The sequence below is a fragment of the Oreochromis niloticus genome, linkage group LG4, assembly GCF_001858045.2.
Source record: "Oreochromis niloticus isolate F11D_XX linkage group LG4, O_niloticus_UMD_NMBU, whole genome shotgun sequence".
Classification (NCBI taxonomy): domain Eukaryota; kingdom Metazoa; phylum Chordata; class Actinopteri; order Cichliformes; family Cichlidae; genus Oreochromis; species Oreochromis niloticus.
In genome coordinates, this window is record NC_031969.2 from 719,904 (window position 1) to 738,676 (window position 18,773).

General features: G+C 40.9%; 1 protein-coding gene across 1 annotated transcript; it reads left to right on the top strand.

The window, feature by feature from the left end:
• The first annotated feature begins 368 nt into the window (after positions 1–368).
• hao1 (hydroxyacid oxidase (glycolate oxidase) 1) lies at positions 369–17,403 on the top strand. Its single transcript, XM_003457931.5, has 8 exons — positions 369–578; positions 1,218–1,369; positions 6,482–6,752; positions 6,859–7,031; positions 9,432–9,523; positions 11,206–11,364; positions 11,467–11,536; positions 16,448–17,403. Exons 1-8 carry the CDS (start codon positions 448–450, stop codon positions 16,513–16,515), a joined length of 1,116 nt encoding a protein of 371 aa, XP_003457979.1. The 5' UTR covers positions 369–447; the 3' UTR covers positions 16,516–17,403.
• Positions 17,404–18,773: the final 1,370 nt, after the last annotated feature.

Here is an 18,773-nt window from a genome sequence, read left to right on the forward strand (position 1 = left end):
AGGTTCAAAGTTCATAGGCAGTCAGCACTAGATTTGGCAACACTCTAATCTGGCAACACACAGGGCCAGATGGTGTGGAATCCTCACAGCTACAGTCTTATCTTGTGTAAACAGAGCAAAGTAGAAACTCCTCTGAGTTTAATTCATTTAGGATTTATTTCTATAGGACAGAGTCACAACAACACTCGACCCCAACAATAAAACATTAAAAGCACAGGAAGGACAAACTGGGCTTTAATAGGAAGAAACCTTCTGCACAATCAGGCTCAGGGAGGCGTCGTGTCTGATGTCATCAATAAGGCATAGGTAAAGCATAGGGAGACAGGACGGGAACAGGCTCTCAGCTTGTGAAACCTCTGGCAGGTTAATGATTAAACTAGTTCTGTTTATTGCAAATCACAGAGAGGTTGCAGTTTTCAGTTTTCTGGTAGTTCGAAGTGAAAAACAATGCAGCGTGTTTGTGTGTCGGACTTTGAGGAGGAAGCCAGGAAAGTTCTTCCTAAAGCTGTGTATGACTACTACCGCTCAGGAGCCGATGAGCAAAAGACACTAGCTGACAATGTGGCTGCCTTCAACAGGTAAAACACAGACGTGTGGAGGTCACTGTTGTTGTGATGTGACAATATAAAAATACTGAACTGAGCATTCACAGTAAGAACTTCTACAAACAGTGTTGGAGCCTGAATCCAAAGCTGAAATTACACACAGCAGCTGCTCTGGACTCTGATGCTTGTCTTTTTATCATTTTACGTTATTTATGTGCTAACAGGCACGTTCATCCAGGTTTGATGTGTGATGAATTACACTATATGGACATAAGTACCACACCTGTTTCTCTTTGGATCCAGGTGTTTTCTGTGCCATTTCCACAGGTGTATAAAATCCTGGACTTGGCCATACGGACTGCCTTTACAAACACACTACTGCAAACTGCAGAGCTCCAAGCCTCCTGTGTGCTGGAAGCTTAGCAGCTTTCAACAGCTGTGTAATGTGTAATGCAGATAAATGTAACAGCCCAGTACTTTGTCTATATAGTGTGTATTGATGTGCTTCTGCCAAAGCTTTCAGCTGTAGAAATAAAAAAGTGTTTTCTTTTCAGAATCAGTCTGTCTCCAATTTTCAGTGGACATCAGAGTCTGAATGAATCTTTGTAAGGAAAAAGAAGCTGCAGAAGTGTAACTTAGAATGATCTCTTCCATTATTACACGTGTGTGTAGGTGGTATCTGGTTCCTCGAGTGCTGAGGGATGTGTCTACAGTGGATCTGTCTGTCTCAGTGCTGGGGGAGAAGCTCAGCATGCCGCTCTGCATCGCTGCCACAGCAATGCAGAGGATGGCTCATCCTGAAGGAGAGACAGCTACAGCAAAAGGTTAACACACACTAAAGATGCACGGACAAAACTGGGAACACAAAATGGAAAACAAATGTAACCTGGGGTAACAACGGTTTTCCAACCAGTTAAAATGGATGGATAAAATAAGTCGGGATCACAGATTGTCACAGTAGAGCTGTGCTATGTAGAGACAACATCAGTCAAAGTTCTAAAGTGGGCGGAGCCTGTGCAGGTGTCTGTAAGTTATGGTTCTTACTTAGCATCTTACTTAGAAGAGGAGCAATCATAAAAGAAGTCATGGTTTGTAAGTGGCAACGTTTCTGTTGGCTCAACAAACAATAACAAACACACAAACTGTGTGCAATCTGCTGCAGTGTGTCGCTCGCTAAAGGTGCAGCTGCTGGATTTCTCAGGAGGAGAAATGAGTGCAGATATCTGCAGGCAGAGACACAGAACGCAAAGACAGAGAGGAAGCTGAGAGGTTATATTTAAAGGGAAGAATTACTCAAGAACACTTGATAAACTGCATATTTAAAGATTTCATTAATGATATAATTTTCCATCACAAATTGAATCTGTATATGGTGTGGTTTGATAAATTATGTATTTTCACATTGTGAAACATCCTACAAGTATAATTTGTTGCATCAAAGTGCTGGGCAGTTTGGTGCTGTGCTGAGGAGAATTCCTAGTAAAGCACCGTTAGGCTGTTCCTTATGGTCAGAGTTATGTTACGCAGTAGGTTACTTAGCATTTAAGATGATAATGCTTAGATTAACCCACTTAATTCAACCTTTCTACCGACTGTATACAGTATAAGGATGGTAGTGGGCTATCCCCAGTGGATAAAGATGGTACAAACAGCATACTGTAAAGGACAGCTTGTGAAACTTCTGCTTCTTTCTTGTTGGATTCAGTTTTGTAAATCCACAATGGTCAGCAAGTCACACCCTGCACAGCCTGTCCTGGAGCTCACGTTACACATTACTGTGAGTTGTGAGACACTAAACAGATCTCAGGCTCCCACTTTAACCCCTGACTGTTCACATTGTTCTGTGGAAGCAAAGTCGCCCTCTACACTGTAGGAAACAGACAACAGCTAAAAAGTTCTCATAACAGATTCAAGCCCAGTGAAATCATTCGAATTAGAATTTCGCTTCAAAGAGTGTTTGCCTTCTCATCCAATATTTTTATTTTATTGTTTTATTAGTCTATCACAGGGTTCAGTTATTTCCTCAGATTTTTTCTTTAGGACATACTCCAAACTATACTGAGATACTTTGGGAAACTTTGGGAATCACCTTGTTGGTGCAAAAAATATTGTTTTGTCTGTTAGACTGTGTTATCGTTGGCATTTGTCAAAGATTTATTCTGTGACCATCTGGCAGTAAAATTGCCTAAAGAAGCAAGTTAAAAGTCTTTGCCAAGTTTAGTTCATCCTCTGAGTTAGGAGCCTTTTTTGTCCCTTTAGTTGTATTGATGTCACGGTCTGTGTGGCAGACTGTGAGGATGAGAGGAAGGAAGACCCAAATGCTGGACTCTTTGATGCAACAGTGCGTTTATTTACAGGGCAGGAAAATAATAATAAATCCCCAGTGCGTTCCCGACTCCCGAGACATGTCCTCTTCCCAGTGTTAGTGTTCTTTGTCTCCGCTCCTCAGTGTCTGAGCACCCCGTGCTCGCTGCCCTCTCGTCTCCACACTCCTCCTGGGGAATAACAAAGAGGCAGCTGTCAGAAACACCACAATGCAGCAGACCAACCTTAACTAACTGGCCAAGAGACTAACGTGAAGTCACGCAATGATCCAGCGTCAGAGAGAGCTCCACCTCACTCTTAAATAGCTCCTCTGACGAGGCTTGATCAGCTGCAGGTGTGTGATGGTCTTCACGTGTGGCCAACCACCTGGCAGGTTTGACCCAGGGTCCCTGACAATTGGTATATTTTCCTTTCAGGTTGCTTGCAAGTTGTCCTGTAATTTTTTGTTGCTGTTCAGTTTTGTAAATCATCCATTTAGTCCTTTTTTCTTTGTGCTGAGCTTCCTTAGGTGTGTCACCTCTTCCATAATGTAGATTTCCTCTACAATCTGTGTCCACTGGTCCAGGGTAGGAGGATCTTCTTTTCCCTATCCCTTGGTGATAGCCTTTTTACCAGCATTAGTGATATTTTAACCAAATATCTGTCCTTTGTGTATTTTCTTCTAAGTTACACAGCTATGGTACCATACAGGTCATAGGAATCTTATAACAAAGTATTTTCAGTAATGAATCATACAACATCTTCCCCAAAATTCCACTTTTATCACATTACCAAAAACTGTGTGTGTGATCTGCCTCTAATTCCCCGCAGTCTCACAGGGTTGGCTCATGTTTAATTGTTTACGACTAACCTTTGGTCAATTGAAAAAGCGTATCAGATTTTTTCAGCTAAATTCCCTCCAGATCCATGAATTAGTGGACGTGAAGTGCATTCTGCACGTTTGACCCATCCTCATCAGTAATCTTTATATTAAATTCTAATTCCCATTTATTTTTCTTTTATATGTTTGAGTGTCTATTTGTTATCATTTTTTCATAGCCTGGATGTAATTCCAGGTATCTATAGAATTCTTTCCATCCAGGTTAGTTTTCTCTCACATTTTAGAAACTCTCTAGCTGTCCATCTTTCACCACTGTGGGCCCAACCTTGCTCCCGGGGTCGGGGAGGCTTGGTCCCAGCCACAGCTTCGGCCTCCAAGGAGGTCTACATCCTTTGCAGAGGAGTCCCAGCCTCAAGAGTTGTCTGTTAGCCATGTGCAACCAGAGCCTCTTCCAGAGCTTCCTGCATCCCCTAAGGTTTTGCCAAGGCCAGCACCTTTGGAGTCACTCCAGCTGCCTGAGGGCCCAACACCATCAGAAACCATGGGTCCCACACCCCCAATTCATTGGTCCCACTCTGCCTGGCTCCAGAGCCCGAGGAAGGGTGCAAGGGTTCTGTGCCATCAGGCCACAACTAAACCATCAGAGGTGGTCCATCACCTCCAATGACGACGATCTCCTGAGGGTATCTTTCATCATTGTCTGCTTTCAGAGAGTTCCTGTTTCTCATATCACTAGCTTCCAGAGAGTTCTAGTCCCCCATGTCACCTGCCTTCGGGGGCCTGGGGCCTCTAGGGCCATCCTGTCTCCTCTTGCATTGGTGCCAGTCCTCAGCAAACCTTCCAGAGGTGTTTGGTCTCCTCCATCAGCACTGGCTCCTGGCCAAGCCAGAAGAGATGGATGCAGGTCAGGAGTTTGTGTGTGTGCGAGCAGAGTGATGGATGCAGAGGGCTTTTTGGGTGAGGTGGGTAGAGTAGATGTCCTGGAGGGAGGGAATATGTCTGTGAAGGTTCTCAGTCATCCAGGTCATCGTAGTCAAAGGAGTTGCAAAGAAAAGCGTCTGGACTTCTTTAAGTTGCTTGAAGACGTTTCACCTCTCATCCGAGAAGCTTCTTCAGTTCTAAGGTCAAATGGCCGAGAGTCCCAGATTTAAACCCAGTGGGAGTATCCCCCCCAAAGAGGGACAAAGGACCCCCTGATGATCCTCTAATCACATGAGCCAAGGTGTGGAAGCGGGTGTGGGACCTAATCAGCCAGGGTTTCGGGTGAGCTCATTGTGAAAACTGGCCCCACCTTGTCATGTGAATTCCTGAGGTCAGATGGCCCAGGATGTGAGTGGGCGTTAAGGCGTCTGGGGAGGGAACTCAAAACTGGATTATAGATGGCAGACAGTTGGTGTCGTAAGGGAGGGAGGGAGGGAAGAGAAGCATCCACGATCCTCTCCGGTGCTCTCACTACCTGTTGTAACTTTTTCTGGCAGGACCCAGTGCAGGAGCCACACCACACAGTGGTGCAACTGGTGAGGATACTCTCAGCGGTGCCTCTGTAGAAGATGCTCATAATGGGGGTTGATGCTCTCGCTCTCCTCATTTTGTGGAGGAAGTAGAGTCGCTGTTGGGCTTTGCTGACCAGTGATGCTGTGTTTTCTCACCAGAAGAGATATTCTGAGATGTGCACACCCAGGAACTTGGTGGTGCTTACCCTCTACACAGCAGCACCGTTGATGGTTAGTGGGGTGTGCAGGGTGTGAGTTCTCCTGAAGTCTATGATGATCTCCTTAGTCTTCTCCACATTCAGGGACAGGTTGTTGTTGCTGCACCACTCGGTCAGATGGTTAACCTCACTCCTCACTCTCATCGTTGTTGCTGATGTGACCTACCACAGTTGTGTCGTCTGCAAACTTGATGAAAAGGCTGGAGCTGTGTGATGGTGTGCAGTTGTGGGTCAGCATAACAGAGAGTGGTTTCCCAGCCAGCACATAGAGATGTTTTATATCCATTCCCTGACATTCATTTCAGGTCTTGACCTCTAGAACTATTTTTGGACTCTTGCTCCTTTGTTTTCTTTTGTTCTGTCCTCTAATCCAAGCTCCTGTGTATATCCCTTGGTCAGAAAATCAGCGGACTTTTCCCTCGTGTCTCTCGTTCCATTGCTCCCTAGTTGTAGGTTAGTTTTCAAGTTAATTTATTTTCCTTCTTTCATTTTTTGTGTCAGCCTAATAAACGGCTAGTCTTTAATTAAATTTACAGTGGCTTGCAAAAGTATTCGGCCCCCTTGAACTTTCCCACATTTTGTCACATTACAGCCACAAACATGAATAAATTTTATTGGAACTCCAGGTGAAAGACCAATACAAAGTGGTGTACACGTGAGAAGTGGAACGAAAATCATACATGATTCCAAACATTTTTTACAAATATATAACTGAAAAGTTTGTTCTTTATTGTTCTTTCTCACAATTGTTCTTTATTGTGATTTTGTTGAGGCCATAGAAATCTATACAAAGGTTTCTTTGTCTCTTTTCAACAAAGAAAAAAACATCACCAATAGGAGAGGAAAGGGGCGGATTATACTGGAAGCTAGAGAGTGAGTGCAATATTTCTCCATAGCTACTCATTTGGGTTCGGTTAAGTTGTAGAGATGACTAGTACCTAATTATTAGGTAGGTGAGGAAGGGCAAGATCTTTACTGAATACTTGAGTTGGCTTAGTTAGGTTAAAGTATTATCATAACCACCTTTGAAACGTCTTTGGAAAAGACCACTGTCACCAGTAATATAACATTTCTTCACAGCATGCAAAGCAATGGGAACTGGGATGATGCTGAGTTCCTGGGCAACCTCAACAATAGAGGAAGTGATGTCAGCAATGACTACTTCACTGGGCAGTGGTGGTGTCCTCTGGCTGCAGCTCTACATCTATAAAGACAGAGAGCTCACGCTGTCGTTGGTGCGCCGGGCCGAGAAGGCGGGCTACAAAGCCATCTTTGTTACCGTGGATACACCATACCTAGGGAAGCGATTGGATGATGTGCGCAACCGCTTTAAGATGCCCCCACACCTGAGGTAGGGAAACAAAAAGAACAGTCTGTGTAATTACACCATGTTCCTTTGTAGCATCCAACTCTTAACTCTTCTTTCTCTCTGTGTCTTTGTGCATGTGTGATTCCAGCATGGCTAACTTCTCAACAGCCTCCCTGGCTTTCTCTGAGGGAGACTACGGCAATGACAGTGGCCTGGCTGTTTATGTTGCAAACGCCATAGACCCTTCTATCTGTTGGGATGACATCATGTGGCTGAAAAAACACACACGTCTCCCTGTGATTGTAAAAGGAGTATTAAATGGTAGATGGACACACACACACACACACACACACACACACACACACAGATCGAAGTGAGGAAAGAACAACAACAGTGTTGGAGGCTTGGGGATCATGACAGTCTCACTATCTCACTCATATATTCACCATATTACCAAAACTGTTCACTCATCCACCCAGGTGTTCCAGTCACTTCCATGGCCACATAGAATCAGGTACCTGGGAATGTAGGCTGCTGCTACAAACAGTTGTGAAAGAATGGGTCACTCTCAGCTCAGTTTCCATGGCCAAGCAGCTGCATCTAAGCCTTACATGACCAAGTGCAGAGCGTTGGATGCAGTGTTGTGAGGCACTCCACCACTAGACTGTCGAACAGTGCAGACATGTCCTCTGAAGTGACGCGTCATGCTTGTCCGTCTGGCAATTCCATGGACAGTCTGGATGTGGTCAGGAGACTTGTCTGACTACACTGTGCTGACGTTAGATTCTGGTGTGGGGTTCTTTTTCAGGAGCTGGCTCAGCCCTTTAGTTACAGTTAAAGGAACTCATGCTTCAGCATATCTAGAACATACCTAGAACTATGTGGCAACAGTGTGGGGATAAAAAATAAAATGGTTTTTGGAGTCTGTTACAGCTCATTTAAAATGCTGGAGCTGTATTTTCAACCAACTAAATGGACGATGTTGAGAACATTGTAACGTATAGATCTGACAACAGGACCAAAGGACGTATTTTAAAACTCTTCTACTGGTTTACAAAGAACTAAATGGACTGAATTAGCTTCATACTAAAACAGCGGTCTCCAACCTTTTTTGAGCCACGGACCGGTTTAATGTCAGACAATATTTTCATGGACCGGCCTTTAAGGTGTGGAGGATAAATGACCAAACGACTCACGGACCGGGACTGGTCCATGGCCCAGGGGTTGGGGACCGCTGAACTAAGGCATTGGTTGTAACTTACACTATGTGTCACGGCTGGGGAGCAGTCGTGTGGAGTATTGAAAAAAGGATCCAAGATGCAGGTACTGGCTGGGGTGCGAGTGAGTGTTTATTTACAGCGGTGATAAGGTGACAAAAAACAGGAAGAGCAGAGCGGGGAGTAAACAAACCTAAACTGGGAAAAACTAAAGAACAAAACTTAAACCAGACACTCACGGGAGGAGGAGCAAAATGCACAAAGATGGATGGCAGAGAGACGCAGAATGAACACCGGGTTACACAGAGTAGTGATGACTGACACGGAGTAACACAGACGACGCGACAGAGAGCACAGGAAAACACAGGGCTAAAATACACAGGGGAGTAATCAGGGAATGGGCAACAGGAGGGAGACACAGCTGGGAGAAATTAGGCTAACGAGACAGAGGAGAGGTAAAACTGAACACACAGACATGAGACATGAACTTTCAGAATAAGACAGGAAACAGACACAGAGAACCCGACAGGACACTGAACTTGACAGGCAGACTCATGAGCAGAAACAGTGACACCATGGACAGACAGAGGGAACACAGGCAGGCATGAAACAAAAACACTAACACATAGCAAACCTAAACAAAAGGCACAACAGAATAAACGAGAACAAAGAATAATATAAAGAAACACAAAACACTGAGTCCTCAGACTCAGGACCATGACACTATGTACTGAATTTGCAGTAACAGACCTTCAGAATATCCCCCAATCAAGAAAAAAACAAAGAAAAAACATTTAGTAGTTCTTTTTGTCCTCAACTGTGGAACAAACTTTCTGAAAAACTGAAATAACCTGAGTTCTATTTCATTTAAATGAGAGCTCAAAACATTTTATTATTGGAAGTAGCTTATTAATGAACCACATCTGCAAACTCCTTAACATTTGATTCCATTTAATTTCTAGTGGGTGGTCCCTCATGTTCACCTATTGTTTTCGTAATAAACTGTTTTGACATGACTTTTACCAAAGTTGTTGCAGAAATAACCTCTAATCTCTAATAAATATATGTTACTGCACATCTGCAAACACAGAAAACAACTCTGCCAATGAGAAGCAAAAAAGAAAGAAGACTATTCTATTTCTAATATTAGTTTTGTACAGTTTATATCATGACCTGTATACATGTATCTTTATACTCCTTTCTATCCCTCTGAGTTGGCTTGTCTGGATAGTTGTATCCAAATAAATTTGACTTAAGATGCTATTTAAGTAGACTTTAAAGCGTCCAGTGCTGCACACATCAGTGGTTATATTTCGGCAGTGTTAGGCAAATGAAAGAAAGTCTTAGATATTTGGTAAGGTACATACACACTGGTTCCTCACAGGTGTACTAGGAAAATAATGCTATCAAGAGTAACTGTATTCAGATACAGAATATGCTCATCATACAGTTCGTTTTTATTGGCCACAAACCCTGACCTTATTTGCCTGATTTTGTGTGTCAGGCGAGGATGCTGCCAAGGCTGTGAACTGTGGTGTCAGTGGCATCCTGGTGTCCAATCACGGAGCTCGGCAACTGGACGGGGTTTCTGCCACGGTCTGTGTGTGTGTGTGTGTCTGTGCATGGAGTGCAATCCAACTCTGACAACTACAAGTTTTCATTAAACAGTCTTAAATGTTTGATCTTATAATAATAATAATAATATTAATAATAATAATAATAATAGTAAAAAGTTGAATCTTATCTTTTTCTACTCAGTGCGTCCATCCAGTAAAAGTAGTTTCACAGATGTATGAGGTGATGAGATGATTGTTTTGGATAAAACTGGGGCTGCTGAAGAAGGACCTGACTGCTGAACCCAGGCCTGTCTCAAATATATTTAAATATGAAATCTTATCTACTTTTCTTAAGTCTTTCATTTCCTACTCTGTGTGCAGTGTTACGGTGCCTGGGTCTTGGAGCATCAGTTTTGAGTTTGAGTTCATGTTTCCTTTTGGTTTTGGAAGTGATTTGTCTTTGAGGGCTTTTTTCTAAGTGGTTGTAGTTATTATTTGCTGCCTCTGTTGTGGCCTTGCTTATAAAATTCAGAACTGCATGTAGGCCATTCCATCATTTCCACTCCAATATTCTGGAGGTAGTCTTTAATAAAAACCCGCTCTGTGGGCACAAGCGTGGTTGGAGTTTGGTTCCAGACTATGGAGATATAGGATTGTCATTGGCTGCAGAATCTCATCTTAATATTGCTCTGCATAGACACTGCCTCCTAACAAGGAGAGATTTTTGTCTAAAGTGGTCAGACAACAACCTTATTGTTAAACTGGCAAGGTACAGCTTGGTTAGGTTAGGCTTAATTTATTCTGCTGTGGTCTGTAGTAATAATACAAACAACTAAACAATCAGTACAGGAAGCAAGCGACACATATTCTATACACAAACATAATCCTAGAACTAAGATTACAGAACAGAACTGTATTCAGCAATCAAATGTATCAGTAACATAAACCTCACAGGAGGGTTAAAACTAGCATAAATTAGCTTAGTAGCATGAATGGTGCCTTAGCACAAGATTAGTGTATACACAAGTGAACAGATACACATGGTAACACTAATACATAAAGTGCAAGTGTGCAAAAATTGCAACAAAAACAAAACAAAGATGGTGCAACAGCAGACAGAACAGAACAATGCAGGCACAAGAAGACAGTGCAACAATGGGTTGTGCAAAAAGTAATTTGATGTATGAGGGGGGGTATGAGAGGATTGAAGTCCTCTGCTCAACCCATCGATGTATTTTCTTTAAAAATGTGGCAACATTTAAGAGGAAATAAATCTTACTGTTGGAAAGACTATTTATTGCCAGGAAACATGGCTGCAACAAATAATCATCCAAACACAGATTTCCTTACTATTTGTTATTTAGTTTGTAATTTGTGTCGTGTACTTTTGGTTTTCCTCTGGATTGGAGTCAATTTGTCTTTTATTCTAGCTGATATCTGGTTTACTGTTTGTGAAGTTGTTGCTTTAGGTTAATTCTTTGTTTAGTTGAGAAGTCTTTATTTTTTTTTTATCAAGTTTCATTGAATTCTTGTCGGAATTCTCAGTATTTGCTAACTTTAGTTCCTGTAGACATTTAGTTTCCTTTGTGTTCAACACTAGTGTTATTTCTTGACTTGTACAAAATGTTAAACATCTACACCATTCATTTGGAACATTGATACATTAGAATTTGAGGATAGGATTTGAGTTAATAATTATCACTGTGTGTTTTGTGTGTGTAGCTAGATGCCTTGGAGGAGGTGGTGAGGGCAGCGCAGGGTCGATGTGAAGTCTACATGGATGGAGGAGTGAGACGCGGGACAGACATCCTAAAGGCCTTAGCTCTGGGAGCAAAGGCTGTTTTCATTGGTCGACCTGTGCTGTGGGGCCTTGCCTGTCAGGTGAAGCACTTCAGTGGCTTTTTCCCCACCATCACATTTTTGGGCTCCAAAATAAAGATGGTTATTTATAAAAACATCACCTTGTTTCCTATGTCTGCCCAGGGGGAACAAGGAGTTATTGAGCTTCTGGAACTTCTGAAAGATGAACTGCGATTGGCTATGGCCCTGTCAGGTAACAAGAACACAGGAAATATCACCTATAAACTATTTTTGCAAACCTGTTGAATATAAACACAAATGTGGACCAAAAAAAGCACATTGTGTAAGTTAAAGTGAAGACTAAGGTTAAGGTTTGGTTTCAGAAAGCAGTAATTTATCTTAATTTGTTAAATAGGAATTATATTATATGTTATTTCATTTATGTGAACCATATTTTTAGATATTTATTCACGGCCACTTCATTAGGTATAACTGTTCAACTCCTCAATAATGCAACATCCATGAAATGCCCTGTTGATGTCAGAGGAGAATTGCCAGACTGCTTAAAGCTCATTGGAAGTATATTAGCTATATTAAGAAAAATAACCATCCGTTACAACCAAGGTATGCAGAAGAGCATCTATCAAGCACATTGGGTTGCAACAGCAAAAGACCATGCCAAGTAGCTAAGAACAGACGGTCGAGCTACAGTTCACATGAGTTCACCATGTGAACTGTAGAAGTTTGGAAACAATGTTGCCTGGTCCGATGCCAGTATTCCTTCAGCTCGAGTCCACTACCACAGGCTTATGAGTTTGAGATTTCTGCACAGGATCTTAGCTTTTCATAGGACTGCACACGTCTGGACAGAAACCTCTGATGTTGTGCTTGGAATCTGCTGGAGTTAAAGCTCCTATTGCTCCCATTACTGCTTGGATTGCTTTGGACTGTACACATCTGCTCCAGTTCTGCCTTCTGCTCCCAGTGTGCTCCTCCTTTCTCTTGCTGTCCCCTGGGATTACTACAACTGATCTTCTGCTTCTTGTTACCCACCATTATATCTGGATGGTTGACCAGCAGTTCCTTGTCTGTCTAGAGCTTGTAGTCCCAAGGACCTAAGCCTGTTATTGTTAACCTGCCTCTGTGCACCTGTTGTTTGGTGCCATGATCAGAGCCTTTGTGCATCTGGATTCTGAAATCCCCTGGAAGGATTTCTTTTTTTAACCATTTCCTCTCTGTCAGCAGTAGCATGGACTGGGCTTTCTGTTATAGGGTCAATATGAACAGCAGCAAAACTCAGACACATCTTTTAACTGCATCCCTGCCACAGCTAAAGCCACTTTTCTATTAGTACTTATCCCCAAACAAATTACTGCTCAGGTTGTTAAATTAAAAACAGATCTGAAACCAAAACAATCAGAAAAGATTGGTTCAACGACAATGCTAGCAACGAGCCTGAAACCAAGAAGATGGAAGAAGTTAATGCTAGCGGTCAACCTTAATGCATGTTAAATCATCCAGGTAAAGAAATCTCAAAAAGTTGATTCTGTTCATCTGGACGTTTTCAGTGGGAGAAACGTTTCGTCATCATCCAGGTGACTTCTTCAGTCTCAGCTGACTGCAGGTTTCCCCAACCTTATAAACAGTACCTTAGCTACTAACTTAACAAGTGGTGCTAGTTTCAGTCATTGTACAGTGAGGTCAGTTTCTTGATCATTAATATGCAAATTGTCATGACCATTCATCAACAACCACTGATCAAAGATCATTGATCAATGACCATCGATCAATGGCCATGAGTACCATTCACAGAGAGTTGGGGAATGGCTGCAATCACAGCATTGTAAGATGGCGAAGGATGTATCCTTACACCCCCCGTCCTCAATTCAGAGATCAGAGGTCTTTCCCTTTTCACGTAAATGGCCTCTGACTTCCTCCTCAGACCAGCGTTCCTCCCTGAGGAACCTCCCTGAATGGTACTCATGGCCATTGATCGATGGTCACTGATCAGTGGTTTTTGACAAATGGTCATGAGAATTTGCATATTAACAATCATGAAACTGACCTCCCAGCCCATTGTTCATCAGTGGTGCTTGTTTCAGTCAAATGTACTGTTTATAAGACTGGGGAAACCTCCAGTCAGCTGAGACTGAAGAAGTCACCTGAAAAAGTGCCGAAACGTTTCTCCCACTGAAAACGTCCAGATGAACAGAATCAACCCCAATTCAGTCACTGAAATTGAACTTTAATACTCAACTACGGGAAGTTATAACAGTGCATCAAGAAATAAAGGATGTAATTGGAGCGTTTTCCACTACAGTTGAGAGAAAGGCAGTTAGGGTTTAGATACTAATGGCATAAACTGAATGAGTAGTAACTCCAATCTTGAACCAATCTCCTGGAATGTAAGAGGCCTTAGGAAATTTATCAAACTAAAAACTGTTATGAAAAGACTCAAACAGTATCACTCAAAAGTAGTCTTTATTCAAGGAACACACTTACTTGTGAGTGAAATTACTAAGGAAAACATGGCCAAGTCAGCTGTTTTCTAGCACCTTCTCATCACATGCTGGGGGAGTAGCAATACTTATTTAAAACAAAACCAAATCTTAGACCCCACAGGGAGATTCATCATAATACAAAGCTCACTGATGAACCTGACTTTAGTTAATCTGTATGGTCCCCCAGTCTTTACAACAGTTTGTTCCTTTCTATTGCAGCTCTTTGTGGTAACAGGTTCAGACTCTTCTCATCTGAAAAGCAGACAGGTTATACGACATTTCATGTCCAAACTAAACTTAAAAGATATATGGAGACTAGAAAACATTCTAGTCGTTCAACCAGTCACAATAGCTGCAGTCCTATAGGTTACTTCCTTAATTAGAACTCTCTTGTCCCCAGAATTAACAGTTGTTCTTATAAGAGTTCTCCTATCTGACTACTCCATTAATCACACTTAATTATTCAGCTGCTACTTTTAGTTGTAGCCCATCTGGCACATAAAACCAAGCCTTTGGCATGGCACATAAAATCATTACTGAATGAGAGGACAATACATGAACTACAGATGAAAACATTACAGATCCTCACTGAATAAATGAACACTTTGTGAAGAAGCCCAAACTGAGTTAGATTCTTCGTTATTAATGAGTGGTCTAAGGTGCTTGGACAGAAATCAGTAAGTGAACTTTCAAATGCAACAGAGAAATTAAACACAGGAAAAACACCCAGCACAGAAGGAATCCCTTTAGACCTTTAAAAAATATTTAAAGTGTTATATGTTACTGGAAAGTTACACTTCAAGAGAACCACCCCATTCAATGTGTACATGCCAAGTGCTGGACCCTCGCCCCTCATATCTCTGACAACAGAATAAACAAATTAAGTCCAAAATTTCATTATATGTCTATGACAGTGGACATTGTCCAAATTAAAGTGTTTAACTCCCCAGGTGCTCATTTGGCAACACCTCTGGCTATAAATTTTTCTTTTTTTGTAAATATTTCAAAAGAATGAACCACCTATTTAAACAATGTTTCAAGTTGCCAAAGACAGCCTTACCTGTTGTTAAAATGACTCTAAAAACAGATGAATTGTGCAAACTACATGCCAACGATGAACTGTTGTGGAATCAATCATTAGATGTTCTATGCTGCCAATGTCTATGACTAAATGCATACACAAGGATGCAAGGATAAACACAATCTTCAATAAATGTATTTTAAATAAAAGACAACCCAGATTAGGCCCATCTTTACTATATCTCGATCTATCTCGAGTGCTCCTGCTGGGTTGCTCAGGTCTCTGCTGCCTCCTGCTGGTTTTCACCAACAATCTTATCTTGGGAATATTTGGAAAAAACAAGTACCACCCCCTTATCAGTTCATCCTTGTATTCAGCAAAATATAAAAATGCACACACACACACACACACACACACACACACACACACACACACACACACACTTTCCCAGATCTCTCTAATGTGAACACAGTAGGAAAGATTTGGTTTTTAAAATATGGTCCATCAGAGGTTCATGGCTGTCTGTGCGGTTCAAATCCATAACTTTGACGAAAACTTGTTTGTTTTTTTTTTTTTAATGTACAGAGACACGTGAGGATGAACAAACAAAACTGTACTCATTTAATTTTATATAGATGTATTTTTGTTGTTTTTATGAAAACTCAAGGAACCCACATCTCCATGACTGTTTAATAAAAAGGTAATAAATGGAGATGTTGATGTTAATCTCCAGAAGAGGACAGCTTATTACTGCAGCCATGTTATCTGAGGCCTCTCTAAAGGATTTTTTTAAAGAAAAATGTATATCTATCCATAGTGTGTATGTTTCTGTGCATTTTGTTTAAAACATCTAAAGGCATTAAACACATTTTTGGAAAAAAAAAATCTCAAAACAGTAGCATGGAGTTCCAGATGAAGACTCTCAGTGGCTCTGTCTCTACACCATGGATAAGATATTTTCTTGACCTTCAGCCAAGTTCAAACATGAATATGCAGTTCTGATTGTTCTGATTGCAGAGCTCTGTGATCAGCATGTGTTGATGATGCAGCTCAATTTGAAATAGGTGTTTGTTTGTTTGTTTATTAAGAAGCTTTAACATTTGTTTTATTATGTGGGTCTGCTTTGCTAGTTTTTCATTACATGTGCCTTTTATTTCATTAATGTATGTTGATGTTATCTTTTTTATTTCAGGATTTTGACACCATGTAATTTTCCAAACTAAAGAATCCACAAAAAACATAATGAAGTATTAAGTGAAACATTCCCACTGCCCAGTCCTTAAATATTTTAAAGCTTGGAGACTTTCTCTCGGTCAGCATCAGAATATGACTTCAATTAGTCTCTTTTTCTGCTGGGAATGAGAGATATAAGATGGAATATGAAAACAAACTGATTAGAAATGTATTATTAACAGAACTAAAATGTCAAAGTCAACGACTGTGATATGTTGTTAAAAGTGGAGAAATTATTCTAGAATGTTTGGTTCCTCCAATCTTGAATATACAAGACGGAGTAAACTATTTTATTGTATCAATAAACCCGACTGAGTCTTGTTACATTTACTTCAGTCCAGATTTCAGACTTTGTTGTTGTAAATTGTCTGTAGTGATGACAAACAATGTTTTGTGTGTTCATGTCCAGGTTGTCGTTCAGTTTCTGAAGTAAGCAGGTCCCTGGTCAGGAGAATGGAATTCACCTCGAGGATGTGAGAGAACTGAAGAATACACTAATTATACTTTTATGAATCACTAAATGAATTCTTGATGTCAAAACAAAGTGCTATGGTTCCTGTTAAAAGGTAATGTTTTTAAAGTGGTGCCTTTGACTAGAGCATGTGAAAACTGATACAAAATACAGGGCCATAAATCTTTGGACAGTCTCCCATAAGACGAGCCCTGGAGCTGATTGTGAGTAATGAACTTGTATTTAATATCTTTAACTGAAACTCTGAATACTGAGATTGAATCTAACTGTGAATTGTTAATATAAATAACACATTCGAATCACATCACATCTAGCCCAGTCAAAAACACTTAAGGATGAAGCTGTTTCATTAGCAAAGTCGAAAATCAAGAGAGACTTCACGAATGAGGGTTTATAACATGGTGCAAAATGTTATTGCTAATTAATCTTAACAGTAATCTCTGTCTGCACGTCTGGACTGTGGGAATGAGCAAGAGCAAATCAACACAGGCACAGAGAGAATATGCAAACTCTACACAGAAGGTTCAAAGCAGAAACTCTCTTGTTGTGAGCTATGACGAACATGCAGCAAAGTTCACTCTCTTCATAACACTTGATGTAAAAACAAGAAACTGTATTTGCTTTGGAGTACAAAAAGTTGCTCCTTGTAATGAAATGTTAAGAAAAACATTAGAAATATGCTGTCTTTGAATTTTCTTTAAGCTACGACTGGATTCTTCTGAAGACAAGTTAGACACAAAATATAAAAGCCCTTAAGCAGGAAAACTGCCAGAAGACAAATTACTTCATTCATGCAATCTAACATTCGATCATTCGGTAGTTAGTGCTGACCTGTATGTGTAAACTTCCCGTCCTGAATTCCTATTCCGATTCCTGAACCTATCCCTAATTGATGACATGGACTGAAATGGTGATGTCTGCACTAAAGTGTACGAGTCCAACCTAACTGTAGTTATGAATTTTTTTGTACTTGTGCCAATTGTCATTATTGTATATTGATATTTTCCTGAATAAATTGAAGCTTAATAAATAATATGCTCATACAGACTTGCTCTGTCTCTGACACACTCGTACAAAAACACTTTAACAAATATGTTTCAATACGGACTTATAGCTACTGTGCCACCTCTGAGTAATGAGTTGCATTACCTTTTAGATTGTTTGTTTGTTTTTTCTTTTGTATATATCTCTTAGGTTGCTTCAGCAGTTGGCATTCAGTCATTCAGTACCCCCTAAGATAGAGACATCAATAAGTTTCGACCACGCCTAATACCCTTGTATTTAAACTGTGAATTTGAACCAGTGATCCTTTTTTTAAAATAATAATACTAATAATAATACATTTTATTTATAGGCGCCTTTCAGACCCTCAAGGTCACCTTACAGTAGCACATAAACAATACCATAAAAAACATTAAAAAAGATGTATATATAGCAAACATGGTAGATAAAATTTAGACATAAACAATCATAAAAGCAAATATAAAAACTGAGCAAGGTAAAAATGGCCTAAGACAGATCAGGTGTATGCAATTCTGAACAGATGGGTTTTGAGTAGTGATTTAAAAGAGGGTGAGACAGTGTGTGGTCCGTAGAGCAAGTGGAAGTGCATTCCAAAGTCTCGGGGCAGAACAACTAAAGGCTCTGAGTCCCATGGTAGTCAGGTGAGCAGGTGGAACTGACAGAAGGGAAGCTGAAGAAGAGCGGAGTGTACGAAGGGGTGAGAATGTATGGAGAAGATCGGATAGATATGGAGGAGCGAGGTTATAAAGTGCTTTGAAAGTGAGAAGCAAGATCTTGAAATTGACACGGAGGTGAACTGGGAGCCAATGGAGCTGTTTAAGAACAGGTGTTATATGTTCAGTGGATCTAGTTCTGGAAATAATACGAGCAGCTGTATTTTGAACCAACTGCAGTTTATGGAGGGATTTATGAGGTAGACCATAGAGAAGAGAATTACAGTAATCCAGACGAGATGTGACAAGAGCATTGACAAGTATGGCAGTGCTGTGTGGTGTGAGTGAGGGACAAAGGCGGTTAATATTACGGAGATGAAAGTAGGAAGACCGAGTGATATTATTTATATGTGCTGTGAAGGACAGAGTGCTATCGAGAATGACACCGAGACTCTTAACCTGAGGGGAGGGTGTGACAACAGAGTTATCAATGGATAATGAAGGACTGGTTGGAACTGTAGTCAGTTTTGATCTGGTGCCTATTAAAATGAATTCTGTTTTATTGGCATTAAGTTTAAGAAAGTTGT

Excerpts from the sequence above, each read along its gene's own strand:
- hao1 (XM_003457931.5), top strand. The coding sequence starts at position 448 with ATGCAGCGTGTTTGTGTGTCGGACTTTGAGGAGGAAGCCAGGAAAGTT. Across the intron at positions 579-1,217 it reads AATGTGGCTGCCTTCAACAG|GTGGTATCTGGTTCCTCGAG; the intron begins GTAAAACACAGA and ends ACGTGTGTGTAG. Across the intron at positions 7,032-9,431 it reads TGTAAAAGGAGTATTAAATG|GCGAGGATGCTGCCAAGGCT; the intron begins GTAGATGGACAC and ends TTTGTGTGTCAG.